The sequence below is a fragment of the Aegilops tauschii genome, chromosome 7 (genome assembly GCF_002575655.3).
Source record: "Aegilops tauschii subsp. strangulata cultivar AL8/78 chromosome 7, Aet v6.0, whole genome shotgun sequence".
NCBI lineage: Eukaryota > Viridiplantae > Streptophyta > Magnoliopsida > Poales > Poaceae > Aegilops > Aegilops tauschii.
The window spans coordinates 552414628-552432723 of record NC_053041.3 but is presented as its reverse complement, the minus strand read 5'-3'; the positions used below and the strand labels follow the sequence as shown (position 1 = coordinate 552432723).

Here is an 18096-nt window from a genome sequence, read left to right as displayed (position 1 = left end):
AATATTTTCTGAATTTTCAATTTGAAAAGGCAATCATTTTACAAAACATGATTTATTTTTTTGGAAAACTGGAAGGTACTGTAGCTAACATATTTTTAAATCTATACCTATTAATAAAACTAGGTCAATTTTTGAAATATGCCCACGTATGCATTGTTTCAGTTTAATTTATTAAACTAGGGTTATGAAAGCAATCTTTGTCTCCGTCGCGTCTTCATGTACGACTAGCCTCGCTCGGCCCAATGACACCCGTCAAAATGGATGAGGAGTCCAACTAAGGTTTCATGATCTATGTGACACAAACTACTCAACCTACATGATAATAACACAGACATATATTATATGCAGTGCTTTTCCCTATTATATTAGTTAGATGATACAAAATATATTTATTCAACGTTCTTGATCTCGCCGGACACGAAGGAGGCTCAACGATCCAGCTATTAGATCTCGCCAACCTTGGTTAGTGATACCACCGACGACAAGGACAGCAAAGAAGACGAGCGGAAACATGGGCCTGGTGTTATACTAAAATAGAAGATGTGGGCATGAGGATGAGGTATTAGTCATGTTTATTATTTTAGGGGCATGAGGGTGAGGTCTTTAGCCATGCTCGGTGATAAGGACGTGTGAGGGTTGTTGTTCCCCCCTTACAACGCACGGGCATATTTGCTAGTAAAAATATAAATTAAATTACTTTATCCAATAGATAATCTTTAGTTGAACATTTTTCTTTGGGTCGTTTTCCGTTAAAAGGAAAAACGGAAAACAAAACAAAAAGGTCGTTGGTAGACTGGTCTAAGCGACTCATCAAGATAATAAAAGAATGGGTTAATAGAAGGGTTTGTTAGCCTCCACAAAGGCTGGAGTGTCCTTCGCGACTTGAAACCAAGCAGTATATCCTCTTAGATTATACTACCCCGTCCTAGTTTATTGGTCTTCTTTATAATTTGTGTCAAATTTTGATAAAATATTTAACTAATAAAATGTTAATGCATGTCAGCAAAAATTATATTGTTGGATTCGTATTCGAACATAATTTTTAATGATATAATTTTTTGTGACATGTATGAACATTTTATTAGTTAAATTTATAGTCAAAATTTGACAAAATACAATGAAGACCAATAAATCAGGACGGAGGTAGTAATAACAAAAGACTGAGCTGAGACGTAGTAGAAGAGCATACAATCATGGTTGTGAGCACTTGGTATGAGCTGCCTGATAGGTCAATCTTGATAGATTCCATCATTTGTGTTCATATGTCCAAAATTACAGTTCTGATGTCTTTTGTTTGCTTTTTTACCTCACCTGCTGACTACATGACCGCCCCCTCCTCCACGTCGCTCCCTAGGGTCGGCTCAGGCGGAAACCCTAACCGCCGCCGCCCCCTCTCCCTCCTCCCCCCTCGTCGCCATCGGCGCACGTCGGCGGGCAAAGCCCATTGGCGGCCGACGGCGGCGGGATCTGGCTCGTGCGCACTCGCTGGTCGGGCGTGGCCCTCACAGTGGTGGGAGATGTGGCGCTGCTCGCTGCAAGATCTGGAGCTGGTGTGACGGCGCATGGCGGAGCGGCCCATCGGGGCGGAGATGCATGGCTGGGGTTCCTGGGAGGAGACGATCACGGCGTGATGGCCCTTCCTGGAGACGACGATACAGGATGAGGCGGCGGCGCGGATTGGCCTGGGTGGCGTGGCGGGGCTCGGCCAGGAGTTGTTGCGCTTGCAGCAGCCGAGCACATCGTGGTTCTCGGGGCCTCCGTTGTGGCGCCCCTCCTGGTCTTCGTGGTCATGGGTGTTGGAGGTGGTGGCTCGGGCCGGATGGGCCCAATATGGGCTGTAGGGCCGCAGCATAGACGTGTGCTGGGAGTTGGCCTAACGGCTAGGTGTGCAGTCCGGCGACCCTTGGTCGGGCATGGAGGGAGCTCGACGAGTTTTCAACTGTGGAGGTACTAGAAGTAGGGCTGTGCGCTCCTAGCTGTGCGGGTCTTGGGTGATCTTGACTTCTCAGCTATGCTAGCTAAGTGTTGCGGCGGTGGTGGAGTGCCAACTTGGATGGTTTGGGCCCAATCCGGAGGGAAGGGATGGAGAGGTGTGTGGCGATCTGGAAGAAATTCCTGCCCCTGCTTGGTCGGTGCTAGCGGCGACGGCGCTCGTGGGTGCCGTTCGCCTCCTTGGAGGCATCGCCGAGGTATGTCGGCATCTCCACCGTTTGCTCTTGGGATTGGTAGCGGTGTTTAGGCGAAAGCCTAGGTTTGGAGTTGAATCGGCGTGATGGCGGCGTCTTCTACGCCACTACTTTGTTGGGAGCATCACGCTTGAAGACACGGTCTTGAGGTTCCATGTTGTGCTACTTACGGTGCTCGCCGCTGTCCAAGACGATCTTAAGTGGCGCAATGTACATCATCGCTGGTGAATCCAAGACGATGCCTTTATTGGACCGACCAAGTTCCGCCATCTACTTGCCACCTCCTTTTAGGCATCTAAGGGTGGATGGTGCATCGACAAGGGAAGTTCATCCGGAGTTGTTGTTGCCTTTAGAGGTAACCGGCGTTGGTCGAGACGCGGCGATGTAGATCTGTTTTTGGACAGGCTTTTTTGCTTTGTAGTTGTGTTGTCGGTGGTGGTAGTTTCTGGACTAGCCTGATATGGTGTTTGCACTATGCTTGTTGTTCGTAACAAGTGGTAGTTTTCTTATAATTCAAATTTTCCTTCTATAAAAATATGATACACATTCGCGTACTCTCGAAAAAAGGTCTTTTGTTTGCACTGTCAAGTGGTTACAAAGCTCCAGAGTATGCATCTCGAGGAGTTTACTCGGTGAAGGCGGATGTGTTCAGCAGTCAGCTTCGGCATCTTAGTTCTTGACTTCTGGTGATCATTAGAGCATCTCCAACAGGCGCACAAAAGTTTCGCGTGCTAAAATAGTTTTAGCGCACTACTGTAGCACTTTTAGCGCGCCGTACCCAACATTGATTTAGCAAATGTCCAAAAACGCGCGCGTAATCCGGCGCCCAAATTTGCATCTTCTGATTGCGCTTTTTTAGAGCGTGCTCAAACCTTTTTCGTGCGGGCACTTTTTTACAGCTTTTGTTGAAGATGTTCGGCGTCAAAAAAAATCTAAATTTTAGCGTGCGGAGCAGTTTTTATGCGCCTGTTGGAGATGCTCTTAAGGGATGGGACGGAAGAATGTCGGAACAAGAAAGGGGATAAAGCTAACGTGTTGCCTTTTTTTTATAACGTGGATCAACCTTGGCCATGCATGAGCTTGGCTACATCCGTCTAGATGACGTCCCCTACATGCGCTTCTGCTGGCATGGAGTAGCATTCGAGTTTGCGCTTAATCAACTGCATTCCCGGGGTGACCTCGACGGCCACGATGGAGACGGCGCGGCGTGGTAGATTGAGCACTTCGTCCATGTTGATAGGCTTTTGAGGGAAGTACCCGGTGATGATGACCGTCGAGATGCAAAATCTGCCGGCCCCGTAGTAGGCAAAGGCGGCGGTGTGTGCTTCTGTGAAGTATCTGGCACGCCAGACCAGCCGGGAGGGGATGGCCTCCGGCCAGGCCTTGATGATCACCGGAGGCCTAGCCTCTATATCGCAGGCGCAAAAATGGCGATGCCCGGAGGAAAAGCCAAAGAGCAGCTGCCGGCCGCCGCCCAGGAAGTCTGGGATCAAAAGGGCCCGGCCCGTCACGGGCAGCTTCCAGGTGCCTTCCCTGCGCCACCGGCGGCACGCCGTGTCGAAGGAGAAAGTGCCTTCATCCAAGAAGGAGACCCAGACGCGTGTGCCCGCGACAAAGTAGCCCGAGATGTGCCACTCCCTCTTGAAGCGAGGGCGAGGGATGGACGACAGCGGTGGATCCGGGATGGGGTGCCAGGCCAAGCGACCGCCGGCGTCGTCCGTGTTGCTGGCCAGAAGCTCGGCGTGGGGAGTGTCGTCGAGGTGCGGGTAGAAGGACATGGCGAAGAACGTACCGTCTGCGACGGGGACGAGGAGGATATCGATTTTGCCGGACAGCATGTCCGGGCCGGTGGAGGCGGAGCGCGAGTCGGTGTCGTAGAGCAGAGTCCGGGACAGGGAGGTGGCGGCAACGATGAGGTTGCCGGAGACGGTGATGGCCATGTTTTCCGTGGGTTGTACGCTGTTGAACTTGGCGACGGGGTCGGGAAGGCTGAGAATCGGTGGGAACTCCTGGTCGGGTTCGCCGGAGAATAGACGGTTCAGGTTGAACTCGAAGACGAAGTTGCCCTTGGTGGGGTGTTCAACCACCAGCAGGCCTCGACTACGGTGGATCTGCGCGGCGGCCATCGACATCGGTAGACAGACTCCTTGGTTGTTCCGTTGGCCTCGGTGGAAAAGGTACAGACTTCTTTGGGGATCTGATGGCTTATACACGCAGTTGGAAGGAAGGGGGAGGCTCACGTAGAGGACACGGTTTCGTTTCCCCGGCGGACACACCTTCGTCCTTTTTCCTTTTTTATCAAAAACCACTACCGCCTTCGTTTTATTTCCTTGCAACCGTGCACCACCGACGCTGAACCCTAGGTATAGGTACAATAACTTTCCAGACATCACGTGATTTCAATATTTTTGTAGATAGCTTACCAAGCAGACCACTTGATAGACATCACTCTAGAAACTAGTACTGCGAAGTAATTCTATTTTTTTAATAAAGATGATAACTCTAGCGAAATAATCTTTCCCGCCATGCAGTTTGTTCCGTCCGAGGTTTTCGTATCCATAAAATGACTACCGTTTAAGAAGAATTGGGTAAAAAAAAAGTTCTTCAACAGTTCCCGGGCAAAATTTGATGGGATCTTGTAAATTCTCTCAAACTTCTGCTCCATCAGCGGAAAGATGGCCCTTCGCATAAAAATGACATCAGCTAACCGTGACCTGCATCCGCCGCACCGCCGCTACACCCACCGCGCTGTCGTCGCCGACCATTGCGCCATCACCATCGTCCGCCGCGCCGCCACTAACCACCGACCACCATTGTCCGTTGTGAGCCGCAATCGGAGTTTGTCGTCACCGTTACGCCACCACCAAAAACCACTTTTAGAAGTTCTTACAGATACTGATAAAAGACCTTTCCTGGGAACTTCCTCTAAATTATATAGACACCACGGAGAGTTTTTCACTGAAACTGTTGGAGATGCTCTACGAAGCAAGATATGTACACAACATTACCAAAAATTAGCTTGCAGTGTAACTAAAAAAATACCTTTTGTTCCTATATTTTTACTCAGGTGGTAAGTGCCACATGTCAGGTGCGTGGCACTCTGGCCCTGAAGTTTTTCTATGGCAATTCCAATGACACAAGGATGGGAAATTCCAGTGACACGAGGCATATTTCTATCAAAAATAAACTGAAGCATGAAAGTTGTCATGTTTGGCAACTACAGTTGCCATCCTCGCATAACTAACTTGTCATAAAAAATGTTCAGAGTTGCCATATGCTCGTATCTGACATGTGGCACTTATTAGGGTCATATTTTTATTTCCCATGACTAAAAGTAAGTTTCGGTTTACCAGGAATTTTGCTTCGTTGCCCATTGAATTTTGCTTTCATATCAACTTAACATGAACATGCTTTGTTGGTTCATATAACATGCTTCCAACGACCTAAATACATAGTGATTCATATTCTCATACTACATATTTTCTTCATTTTACAGATTGACTTCAATGTGCTATCCATGTGTTTCCTTACACGATTTATATATTTTGAGTCGCTAATTCTCGCGTCGTCGTACGAGAAATGGTTAAATCTCACCCTTTCTTTTTGAGGGGACACTTAAATCTCACCTAGCTAGTGCGCCATGATTCGTTCCAACCCAAAACAGTCTAACAAGAAGACACAAAGGCCCACACAAGCTGGGCGGGCCTCACTATCCAGAAAAAAGACAAAGCAACATCGCCCCCCTCCACTATGGCTGGATCAAAAGCTCGCAGCTCGCAAGCTTAATGAAAACTCGATAGCTCGGCTTGTTAAGCTCGTAGCTCACTTTTTAATGAACAAAGCCAAGCACAGGTTTCAGCTCGTTAAACGTAGCGAGCTAACGAGTTTCACGAGTAGCTTGTTAAGCTCGCTAATACAACACAACACATATTTTTATGTTATGTGGCAACATTGCTTGGCACTTCAACCATCTATTAGATCTAATCTATCCAACCTAGCCCAGAGGAGACAATAACTATCATACCCCCTAATATGGTAACTTTCTTCCTTCATAAAAAACACATCACAACTAAAGCAAAAAGGGTAATGTCTGTCAACGAGTTCTCGCGACCGCTCGCGAGCTTAACAAGCTATTAATGAACATAGCCGATTAGAGTTTTTTGCTTGTTAAGCTTAACAAGCTTAATGAACCGAGCCTCAATGAGCACGAGCTTAACGAGCCGGGTAGCTCGTTAATCCACCCCTACCCTCCACTGACGGGAGCTCCTGGTCGGCGCTGTAGGCGCCCGTTGGAGAAGTGGCGCCTACAACGACCAACAGTGGGCCGCGACCCATTATAACATCGCTCCCTTGCTCTCTCTCGATTCATTTTCGCTCACTCGTTGAAGAAAAAACTGTTCGCTCCATCAGCTCACCTCGTTGTATCATAGTGTCGCGCTGCTGGTTCAGGAAAAACACCGGTCTTCGTTTTTTTAATGATTTTGAATATGTTCATGAAATAAAAAAAAGTTCATAGATTTATTAAAAATATTCGTGGGTTAAAAAGTTCACAAAATTTGGGAAAAAATATGCACAAGTAAAAAAACACGAATCATGAAAAAAAGTTCTTCGATTTTGAGAAAAACAACATCGAATTTGAAAAAAGTTCATCGATTTTTTTAAAAAATCATCCAATTTGAAAATGTTCATTTATTTTGAAAAATCTCACTGATTTTTTTAAATCACCGATTTCGAAATAAGTTCACAAAATTGAAAAAAAGTTCATTGAATTTTTAAAAAGTTCATTAAATTCAAAAAATCATGAATTTTTAAAAAAGCTCATCGAATTTCAAAATATTTCATCGAATTTGAAAAAACTTTATCATTTTTTTAAAATCCATCGAATTTTAAAAAAGTTTATCATTTTATTTTAGAAGACACGAATCTTTAAAAAAGGAAAAAGAAAAAAAGAAACTCGAATAAAACCGCCCTGGAAATGACCAGCGAACGGTAAAAATCTGGTTTGGGAAGCTTCTCAGAACCGGGGGATCCCCGCGATTGAAATGTGGAATAAAAGAAAGAAAAAAGCTTAGAAAGCACTAGTCCTCCGATGGCCTAGTGATGATATGGTCGTGGTGGTCGCGGGTTCGAATTCTGGGGCTGCATCATTTTTTGAACCCAGCTAACGGGCCTGAATAGGATTTGCCTCAACTGACGGCATTTTCACCGTGAGCAGGGCCTACCGCCTCTTCTTCACTGCCAATTCCGGCTTTTGCCACTGCCGGAGCGATGTGAAGTCTAGAGCCCCCTCCCATCTGCAAGTTCTTCATGTGGCTACTTGAGTACTTGTTCATCAACGTGGCTTCACGGCCGATAACATTCAGTTGGCCGAATAATGCGACGTCCACTGCAGATTCTCGCAGCAAATTTAGACCAGCGTGCGCGAGTAGGCTAAGGCAGACTTCCCTATCATACCAGAATTTTTCGATGACTCCAATAGCTCGGTCCCTGGGTTTTTTGAGGCTCTCAGGGAAGACTTGAGAGTGTGGAGAGCTACAGGCTACTTTCATCTTTTCAACTCTAGGGCAATGCTGGTCGCAGTTTCTTGTGGCTGTCATTTTGGTTGATTGTTCCTCTCCTACTTCAACACAATGTCACAATCTTGGTGCTGAGTTAGAACTTCGGCTGCGACTGTAACTATTTTCTTTCCTTTATAAAGATCGGTCTCTGGCCTTTTGAATAAATTGAGATCACAATAAACGATTTTAGTGTTCAAGAAAATCGCTAGTAGTCCAAGTTGTGTGAGTTGAAAAATGCAAGATAGGAAATATCTCAGAAGGGGCCAAACAATTTTGGAGAAGAACCACCAGAGTTATACCTCTTTTGAAGAATCCTGGGTCAGGGGGATCACACACTCACACATCCAGTTCTTGACCGGTTGGCCTGGCCCGAGAGACAAGTGGTACTGATGGTGAAATCTCACAAGTGGTCTGCAGAAGAGTCGTCAGATTCTTGAAGAATTTTGCGCGTGCGTAGTCCTGTTCTGCCGACAAGGATGAGGATCCTATAAAAACTGAGGTACAAGCTGCAAACCAAACTCCTAACACTTGTTTCTCTATCCTGTTCCATGGCTGCTTTTCACCACATTCTCGGTGCATTTTTCCAGGCACTTATCATCGGTATGTATTGGAATCCTCCTGCCTGTGTGATCAGTCGCACGTTACGTTGCATTTCTTGCTTAATCCAGATTAACGATGGCCTCTGATTTAATATGGCGCTGCTGCAACAGCTGAGGTGATCCTGGGGCAAAGTGATAGGGAGGTGCTCCGCGAACTGAAGAGCTTCCTGCAGGCGCAAAACCCGATCAACCGTGGCGCCTATGACACTTGGTCGGAGGCCGAGGTCTCGCCATGCCGTCTCCAAGGCGTTGGGTGTGACGCGGCCGGCCGTGTCAGTTATCTCGACCTCTCGAGTTCCAGCATCGCTGGGCCGTCCTTCGGTAACTTTTCACGCCTCAACCGGCTCACGCACCTCGATCTCTCAGCAAACAGTATTACTGGCCAACTCCATCCAGATCTCAAGCACTGCCGGGGTCTCCAGTACCTCAACTTATCAAGCAACCTCATTGGTGGCGCCCTTGATGTGTCCACCCTGACCAACCTGCGCATACTGGATCTATCCCAGAATCGGTTCCAGGGTGACATTAGGACAAACTTCCCGTCCATCTGCCGCAACCTCAGTGTTATTGCTGTATCCAGCAACAACCTCACAGGCAGGATAAGTGGGCTGTTCAGTGGCTGCTCCAAGCTTAGTGATGTTGATCTGAGCTGGAACCAATTCACCGGAAAGGCTGTATGGAAAGGGGTCGAAAGGCTTACACGGTTCACGGCCACAGCGAACAACCTCACAGGGGTCATTCCTTCCAGCACGTTTCCCAAGGGGTGCAAGTTGCAGTCTCTGGATATCTCCAGCAACCAACTGTCTGGCAGTTTCCCAAATTCAATTGCCAATTGCACAAGCTTGAAAACCCTGTCCCTATGGAACAATAGCTTTGGTGGATCTATACCACCAGGAATTGGCTCGATTGCGGGACTCGAAGAGCTGGGTCTCTCGAGCAACCAGTTCCATCACAAGATACCACTTGAGCTGATGAACTGCACCAACCTAAAAAATTTGGAGATCAGTCGCAATACCTTTGGAGGGGAGGTGCAACAAGTCCTTGGAAAAATAACCAGCCTGAAGAGCCTTGTGCTTCAAGGGAATAATTACAGTGGGGGCATTGTCTCCTCTGGCATTCTACAGTTGCCAAACCTCATCTATCTTGACCTCAGCTTTAACAAATTCTCCGGCAAGCTGCCTAATGAAATTGCTAGCATGACAAGCATCGAATCCCTCGTGCTTGCAAATAATAACTTTTCTGGTAAAATCCCACCATCATATGGTCGGCTCTTGAGGCTCCAAGCATTGGACTTATCGTACAACAACCTCTCCGGCGAGATCCCACCAGAGATTGGTAATTTGGCATCGCTTCTCTTGTTGATGCTGGCTGGGAACCAACTTTCAGGAGAGATCCCAAGAGAGATAGGAAACTGTACTAGCTTGCTCTGGCTCAACCTTGTCGGAAACCAGATATCCGGCAAAATCCCGCCTGAGATGACAAATATGGGGAGGAACCCCGGTCCAACCTTTGCCAAGAACCGAAGAAATCCTTCACTGATCAAGTCTGCCACGAGTAAATGTTTTGCTGTTTACCGGTGGGTGCCAGCAAGTTATCCAGAGTTTGACTTTGTTGAATCAATGATGATGTCTCAGAAGAACTGCCTAACCATGTGGAACAGGCTCCTCATGGGGTATGACATACTTCCAGTATCTTCACCATTACGAACAGCCTTAGGATATGTTCAGCTGTCAGGAAACCTACTGAGCGGGGAGATACCCTCCACAATTAGCGCAATGAAGAACATTAGCTTGCTCCTGCTTGATGGCAACCGGCTCTCTGGACACCTACCATCAGAAATAAGTTCGATGCAACTGGTTGCTCTAAATTTATCCAACAATTCTTTTTCTGGTCAGATTCCATTCACGGTGGGTCACCTGAATTCCCTCGAGAGCCTCGATTTGTCCTGGAATAATTTCTCCGGCGCACTCCCATCAAGCCTAGGCGAGCTGTCTAAACTAAGTACATTGAACGTTTCGTACAACCCGCTTCTCTCAGGAGAGGTCCCAAACACTGGGCAACTCTCCACTTTCAATGAGCAGTCTTTCCTTGGTGATCCACTCTTATCTTTCCACTCACCTGCGGCTCCCAGCCCTCATTCAAATGACAACCAGCCCTCCACGTATGGTACAGAAAAGCATCCTACAAATGAAGAGATCACTGTGTTAGTAGTTACATTCCTTGTTTGCTTCTCTGCCACCTTTGTTATCAGAGAGCTTCAGAGCTTCGTGTATCTGTACCATGTTGCATTACGTAAAATTACCAACTGTAGGAATCTTTGAAGTAGAAATGCGGTATGTGCCCATGGGTGCACGCGTTTGTTGCAATGTACGCACTTGGTTATATGCTTTCTCCTTAATAAAGATTGATCGATCTACTGTTACCTTTATAAACAACCAGTGTGTTGTAATCTTATTTGTGAACTTGTTGCCATAAAAATATCCTACAAAACTTATGTTGCAAGTTGTGTTAACCATTGTGCTGAACTCCTTAATAAAGATTGATCGATCAAAATGTCGAGTACAAAGGGAATGAAGGATTTATGAAAGCAACACGTTACCAACACTTTAAAGGGAATAAATAATTGAGCGTTCTTTTCATGTTCTTAGGAGGTATACTTAAAAAACACTTTTAACAAATAATCATTTGTGTCAGCTAAGCAGGTACTGATATTTAAATACACCGTTATATCACAATTATGAGCATAATATTTCCTATTGTGACACAAGTGACGAAATATACGAAAGTCCTAATTTCCGGCGGACAAGAGAAATGTTGACGTTGAGGTCAAGGGAATGCTGCCAACACTAAGGAGATAGATGATCGAGCGTTCAACATTTTCCTCCAATGACTTGGTCAAAACATCATTTCCCTTCCACAGTAAAATAATCTTTTTAGAAGGTACGCTATTTTGTTGGTAAGGGGATTGGGCGTTCAACATCCTCCTCTACGACTTGGTTGAATTATCATTTGTCTTTCAGAATATAATAAATTTTTAGAAGGTACACTTCTTTGTTGCCCGAACAGCCACTTTCGCTGGATAGTATCTTTGCTACTTTGTATGAACTAAGCTGACTTTTAAATACACCAGTCCAAGTATAGTTTATCATAGCCTATTGCAGCAATGCGGCAGAAGTGACAAAATATATGGAGGTTCTAACTCTGGGTGGGAGCGAGAAATGTTGACAAAAGGTATCTTTGTATTACTATTCAACAAGAATAGTTTGCTTTCAACAGGAGCGAATTTCGGAAGGCCGTCATTTGTTGACCATATTTGGTTGACTAGTGACTACCACTGGAGCGGTTGATTTGGATCATAGAAGCAGTTCAGTTTTGGAGTCAAGCGTTGCAACTTACAACACATATATGAGAAACAGTTTCATAATTTTTGATCAAAATGTTTAGTACAAGGGGAATTAAGGATTTACAAAAGCAATGTTTGTTTGCTCGAAGCCCTCAAAGTAATATATTTAGGCCAGAATTTATCTGTTTTTTAGCAAATGACAATTAAACAAATCGACTAAGGATCAGTACTTACAAATGAGACTGTTTCTCATACTTTGCTTTTGTGTGTGTGTTTGTAAATCACTTTGCTTTCTCATACTTTGCTTTTGTGCTCGAAGCCCTCAAAGTAATATGCTAAGGAGTGTTGGTGTTCGAGCGCGCGCGCGCGCGTGTGTGTGTGTGTGTGTAACTCTCAGGTTGTACAGGGACTAAACTGAAAAGGAGCAAAAAAAGGAAGAGGGGGTCCAGGGGGAGACTCACGACAGAATTTCCCCCAAATTTTACCAGAATATAATAATAATAAATTCCAACTTAAAAAATATAGTTAGCTTCATAAATTAACTTACAACTTGAATATCAAAGATGGATATATCTAATATTATGGGATTTAACTAAATATATATTCCCTTACAGCGATCTATATCTTATAATTTTGTCTTTTTAATGCTAAAAGTATAAAAAGGGTTGTAGCTCACGGGCGGAGTGACACCTCACAAGACATTCATTTCCAGCAAACGCAAATAAGAAATATCTTATAATTGAAGCGGCCAAACATTGAGATCACAACACAAATTCTTGTGTCCAGGAAAACTAACAACTGCAGGATAAGAGATTTCTCAGGAACTTCCAAACAACTTTGGAGAAAATCAACAGAACAGATGAATATTGGAGAATCCTAAATACCCAATTAATCCGGTTCCAGCGAAGGATCCAAACATCCACTATAGGGCAGCTATACTTGACCGGTTTGCCTGCCCCCAAAGACAGGTAACTACAAGAACAGTTGCCTTGGCCCCAAAGACACTTTCATGATGGTGAAATCTCAGAACTGGCCATGCAATTTTGGAGAAGAATGCACTTATGGGCTTTTGGCCACAATTTTAGAGAAGAATCAAGAGAACAGATGAATATTGGAGAATTCTAAATACCCAAATAATCAGGTTCCAGCGAAGGGAAGGGTCCAAACATCCACTACAGGGCAACTATACTTGACCAGTTTGCCTGCCCCCAAAGACAGGTAACTATGTGAACGGCTGCCTTGGCCCCAAAGACACTTTCATGATGGTGAAATCTCAGAATTGGCCACACAATTTTGGAGAAGAATGGTCTTTTGGCCACAATTTTAGATAAGAATGTATAGGTGTGTAATATGTCTTTCTAAGATAACTAAATATCAAACAGCAAAACTAAAGAGTAGCTCATGATTATATAAACCCATTAAAACATAACCATTATTATTAAAATTGATTTTTATTAGAAAAATCAAAATAGCCCATCAGGATTTTAAATCATAGGAAAACTTTTGATTATAATAAACATTTATCCCACTTAAAATTTTTAGTTAGCTGCGTAAATTAACTACTCTCATACTATGTGTTTGTGTTGACTCTTCGTGTGTGTGTGGTGTGAACCTTTGTTGGATGTTTGGCTCAGGCGGTTTGCTTTATATATAAAGCGGGCCGAAAGTCTTTTTCGGTAATTAACTACTCCCTCGACCCAAATTAGTTGTCGCTCAAACGGATGTATCTAGCACTGACATACGTCTAGATACATCCGTTTCAGCGACAACTAATATGAATCGGAGGGAGTAAGAGTCACAAACTTGAATATCAAAGATGAATATATCTAATATTTATGGGGTTTAACTAAATATATATTCTCTTACAGCGATCTATATCTTATTGTTTTGTCTTTTTAATGCTAAAAATATAAAAAAGGTTGTAGCTCACGGGCAGAATGACACCGCACAAGACATTCATTTCCAGCAAACGCAAATAAGAAATATCCCAGAACTGAAGCGGCCAAACATTGAGATCACAACAAAAATTCTTCTGTCCAGGAAAACTGACGACTGCAAGATAAGAGATACCTCAGGAGCTTCCAAACAACTTTGGAGAAGAACCAACAGAACAGATGAATATTGGAGAATTCTACATATCCAATAAACCCGGTTCCAGCGAAGGGAAGGATCCAAACATCCACTATAGGGCAGCTGTACTTGGCCAGTTTGACTGCCCCCAAAGACAGGTAACTAGGTGACCGGTTGCCTTGGCCCCAAAGACACTTTCATGATGGTGAAATCTCAGAATTGGCCACACAATTTTGGAGATGAATGCTCTTTTGTCCACAAGGATGGGAACCAATAAAGCTGTTGTACAAGCTGCAAACAGAAGTCACTTGTTTCTTTATCCTCCATGGCCGTTTTTCACCATATTCTGAGTGCCTTTTGCCAAGCACTTATCATCGGTACGGCCCCTGTTTGTATGATCACACTGTACATTTCCTGCTTAATCCTATCTAATTGCCTCTGGTTTAATTTGGCGCAACAGCTGAGGTGATTCTTGGGCATAGTGACAAGGAGGTGCTCCGTGAGCTGAAGAACTTCCTGAAGGCGCAAAACCCGATCAACCGTGGCGCCTATGACACCTGGTCTGAGACAGAGGCCTTGCCGTGCCGTCTCCAAGGCGTTGAGTGTGATGCAGCAGGGCGTGTCACTTATCTCGACCTCTCGAGCTCCAACATTGCCGGACCATCCTTCGGTAACTTTTCGCGCCTCACCCGGCTCACGCACCTCGATCTCTCGACAAACAGTATCACTGGTCAACTCCATCCTGATCTCAAGCACTGCTGGGACCTCCAGTACCTCAACTTATCAAGCAACCTCATCGGTGGCGCCCTCGATGTGTCCACCCTGACCAACATACGCATACTAGATCTATCTTAGAATCGGTTCCAGGGCAACATTAGGAAAAACTTCCCGGCCATCTGCGGCAACCTCAGTGTCATCACGGTCTCCAACAATAACCTCACAGGCAGGATAAGTGGGCTGTTCAGTGGCTGCACCAAGCTCACTGACGTTGATCTCAGCTGCAATCAATTCACTGGAAAGGCTGTATGGGAAGGGATCGAAAAGCTTACACGGTTCAAAGCCTCGAAGAACAACCTCACAGGGAGCATTCCTTCCAGCACGTTTCCAAAGGGGTGCAAGCTGCAGGTTGTGGACATCTCCAGCAACCAACTGTCTGGCAATTTCCCAAATTCAATTGCCAATTGCTCAAACTTGAGATCCCTGTCCTTATGGAACAATAGCTTTGGTGGATCTATACCACCAGGAATTGGCTCGATTGCGGGGCTCGAGGAGCTGGTTCTCTCGAGCAACCAGTTCCATCACAAGATACCACTTGAGCTGATGAACTGCACCAACCTAAAATTTCTGGAGATCAGTGACAATAATTTTGGAGGGGAGGTGCAACAAGTCCTTGGAAAATTAACGAGCCTGAAGAGCCTTGCGCTTCAAGAGAATAATTACAGTGGAGGCATTGTCTCCTCTGGCATTTTACAGTTGCCAAACCTCATCTTCCTTGACCTCAGCTTTAACAGATTCTCCGGCAAGCTTCCTAGTGAGATCGCTAGCATGATGAGCATCGAATCCCTCGTGCTTGCATATAATAACTTCTATCGTAAAATCCCACCATCATACGGACGGCTTATGAGGCTCCAAGCATTCGACTTGTCATTCAACAGCCTCTCTGGCAAGATCCCACCAGAGATTGGTAATCTGACATCGCTTCTCTTCTTGATGCTGGCTGAGAACCAACTTTCAGGAGAGATCCCAAGGGAGATAGGAAACTGTACTAGCCTGCTCTGGCTCAACCTTGTCGGAAACAGGATATCCGGCAAAATCCCACCGGAGATGGCAAGTATAGGGAGGAATCCCAGTCCAACCTTTGTCAAGAATCGAAGCAATCCTTCACTGATCAAGTCCGCGACGAGTAAATGTTTACCTGTGTACCGGTGGGTGCCGGCGAGTTATCCAGAGTTTGACTTTGTTGAATCAATGATGATCTCCCAGAAGAACTGCCTAACAATGTGGAACAGGCTCCTCATGGGGTATGACATACTTCCAGTAACTTCACCATTACGAACGGCCTTAGGGTATGTTCAGCTGTCAGGAAACCTACTGTCTGGAGAGATACCCTCCACAATTAATTGGCGCAATGAAGAACATTAGATTGCTCCTGCTTGATGGGAACCGGCTCTCTGGACACCTACCATCAGAAATTGGTTGGATGCAACTAGCTAGTTGCTCTAAATTTATCCGGCAATTCTTTCTTTGGTCAGATTCCATTCGAAATTGGTCATCTGGATTCCCTCAGGAGCCTCGATTTGTCTTGGAATAATTTCTCCGGTGCACTCCCATCAAGCCTAGACAAGCTGTCCAAACTGAGCAAATTCAATGTTTCATACAACCCGCTTCTCTCAGGGAAGGTCCCAAACACTAGGCAACTCTCCACTTTCAATGAGCAGTCTTTCCTTAGTGATCCACTCTTATCTTTCCACTCATCTGTGGCTCCCAACCCTCATTCAAATGACAACCAGCCCTCCTCGTATGGTACAGAAAAGCATCCTACAAATGAAGAGATCACTGTGTTAGTAATTACATTCCTTGTTTGCTTCTCTGCCACCTTTGTTATCAGAGAGCTTCAGAGCTTTGTGTATCTGTACCATGTTGCATTACGTAAAATTACCAACTGTAGGTATCTTTGAAGTAGAAATGCGGTATGTGCCCATGGGTGCACGCGTTTGTTGCAATGTATGCACTTCGTTATATGCTTTCTCCTTAATAAAGATTGATCGATCTACCGTTACCTTTATAAACAACCAGTGTGTTGTAATCTTATTTATGAACTTGTTGCCATAAAAAATATCCTACAAAACTTATGTACTCCTTAATAAAGATTGATTGATCAAAATGTTGAGTACAAAGGGAATGAAGGATTTATGAAAGCAACACGTTACCAACACTTTAAAGGGAATAAATAATTGAGCGTACTTTTCATGGAACATTGTTTCTTAGGAGGTATACTGAAAAAAATACTTTTAACAAATAGTCTTTTGTGTCAGCTAAGCAGGTACTGATATTTAAATACACCATTATATCACAATTATGAGCATAGTATTACATATTGTGACACAAGTGACGAAATATACGAAAGTCCTCATTTCCGACGGACAAGAGAAATGTTGACGTTGAGGTCGGGAATGATAGCAATACTTCTTAAAGGAGATAGATGATTGAGCGTTCAACATTTTCCTCCAATGACTTGGTCAAAACATCATTTCTCTTCCACAGTAAAATTGTATTTTTAAAAGGTACGCTATTGGTAAGGGGATTGAGCGTTCAACATTCTCCTTTACGACTTGGTTGAATCATCATTTGTCTTTCAGAATACAATAATTCTTTAGAAGGTACACTTCTTTGTTGCCCGAGCAGCCACTTTCGCTGGATAGTATCTTTGCTACTTTGTATATGAACTAAGATGACTTTTAAATACACCAGTCCAAGTATAGTTTGTCATAGCCTATTGCAGCAATGTGGCAGAAGTGACAAAACATATGGAAGTTCTAACTCTGGGTGGGAGGGTTGACAAAAGGTATCTTTGTATGAGCTAAGCACGTGGTCACTTTTAAATGCACTACTATTTCGCAAGAATAGTTTGCTTTCAGCAGGAGCGAATTTCGGAAGGCCTTTATTTGTTGACCATATTTGGTTGACTAGTGACTACCACCGGAGCGCTTGATTTGGATCATAGAAGCAGTTCAATTAAGTGTTACAACTTACAACACCTATACGAGAAACAGTTTCATAATTTTTTATCAAAATGTGAAGCAATGTTTGCTTGCTTGAAGCCCTCATCAAAGTAATATGCTTAGGACAGAATTTATCTCCTTTTTTTTTAACAAAATGGCAATTAAATTGACTGGGGCAAATGAGAATTCGAAGATATCCTGGTTGAAGACAGAAAAATATTTTACGTACTAATGTTTGGTGCTTGCCGATTGTTGACGGTGCTAATTGGCTCTCTTTGGATACTGGTAATTCGTGTGTATCAAGAACCCCTGTTTATAATTAATAAAGAATGAAAAAGGCAAATCCTGTGATTAGTCCATATTAACCACTCATGGGCATAAAATCCAGCACCAATTTTATGCCCGGACAAGCACACGAGTGGTTAATATGGACTAATCACAGGATTTGCCTTTTTCATTCTTTATTAATTATAAACAGGGGTTCTTGATACACACGAATTACCAGTATCCAATTAGAGCCAATAGATTTGCTGACACAAACTCTCACAGACCCTTTGACGGAGCCGAACCGAATGTCGTCGTGGTAGGGAGAGGCCGGAGAGACCTTATTCCAAAATG

The 18096-nt window shown here is 44.5% G+C and overlaps 2 protein-coding genes across 2 annotated transcripts; both read left to right on the top strand.

Moving 5' to 3' along the window:
* The first annotated feature begins 8273 nt into the window (after window positions 1-8273).
* On the top strand, window positions 8274-10757 carry LOC109770835 (probable LRR receptor-like serine/threonine-protein kinase At1g74360). Its single transcript, XM_040396784.3, has 2 exons — window positions 8274-8344; window positions 8455-10757. Exons 1-2 carry the CDS (start codon window positions 8293-8295, stop codon window positions 10662-10664), a joined length of 2262 nt encoding a protein of 753 aa, XP_040252718.1. The 5' UTR covers window positions 8274-8292; the 3' UTR covers window positions 10665-10757.
* A 3324-nt stretch (window positions 10758-14081) lies between these two features.
* On the top strand, window positions 14082-16545 carry LOC120961863 (probable LRR receptor-like serine/threonine-protein kinase At1g74360). Its single transcript, XM_073505144.1, has 4 exons — window positions 14082-14133; window positions 14217-14569; window positions 14624-15822; window positions 16044-16545. The coding sequence occupies exons 1-4, from the start codon at window positions 14082-14084 to the stop codon at window positions 16432-16434; spliced, it is 1995 nt and encodes a 664-aa protein (XP_073361245.1). The 3' UTR covers window positions 16435-16545.
* Window positions 16546-18096: the final 1551 nt, after the last annotated feature.

Coding starts and splice junctions, on each gene's coding strand:
- LOC109770835 (XM_040396784.3), top strand. CDS start 8,293: ATGGCTGCTTTTCACCACATTCTCGGTGCATTTTTCCAGGCACTTATC. Junction 8,345..8,454: donor TTTCCAGGCACTTATCATCG/GTATGTATTGGA, acceptor CTGCTGCAACAG/CTGAGGTGATCCTGGGGCAA.
- LOC120961863 (XM_073505144.1), top strand. CDS start 14,082: ATGGCCGTTTTTCACCATATTCTGAGTGCCTTTTGCCAAGCACTTATC. Junction 14,570..14,623: donor TCATCGGTGGCGCCCTCGAT/GTGTCCACCCTG, acceptor AATCGGTTCCAG/GGCAACATTAGGAAAAACTT. Junction 15,823..16,043: donor CCATTACGAACGGCCTTAGG/GTATGTTCAGCT, acceptor GGATTCCCTCAG/GAGCCTCGATTTGTCTTGGA.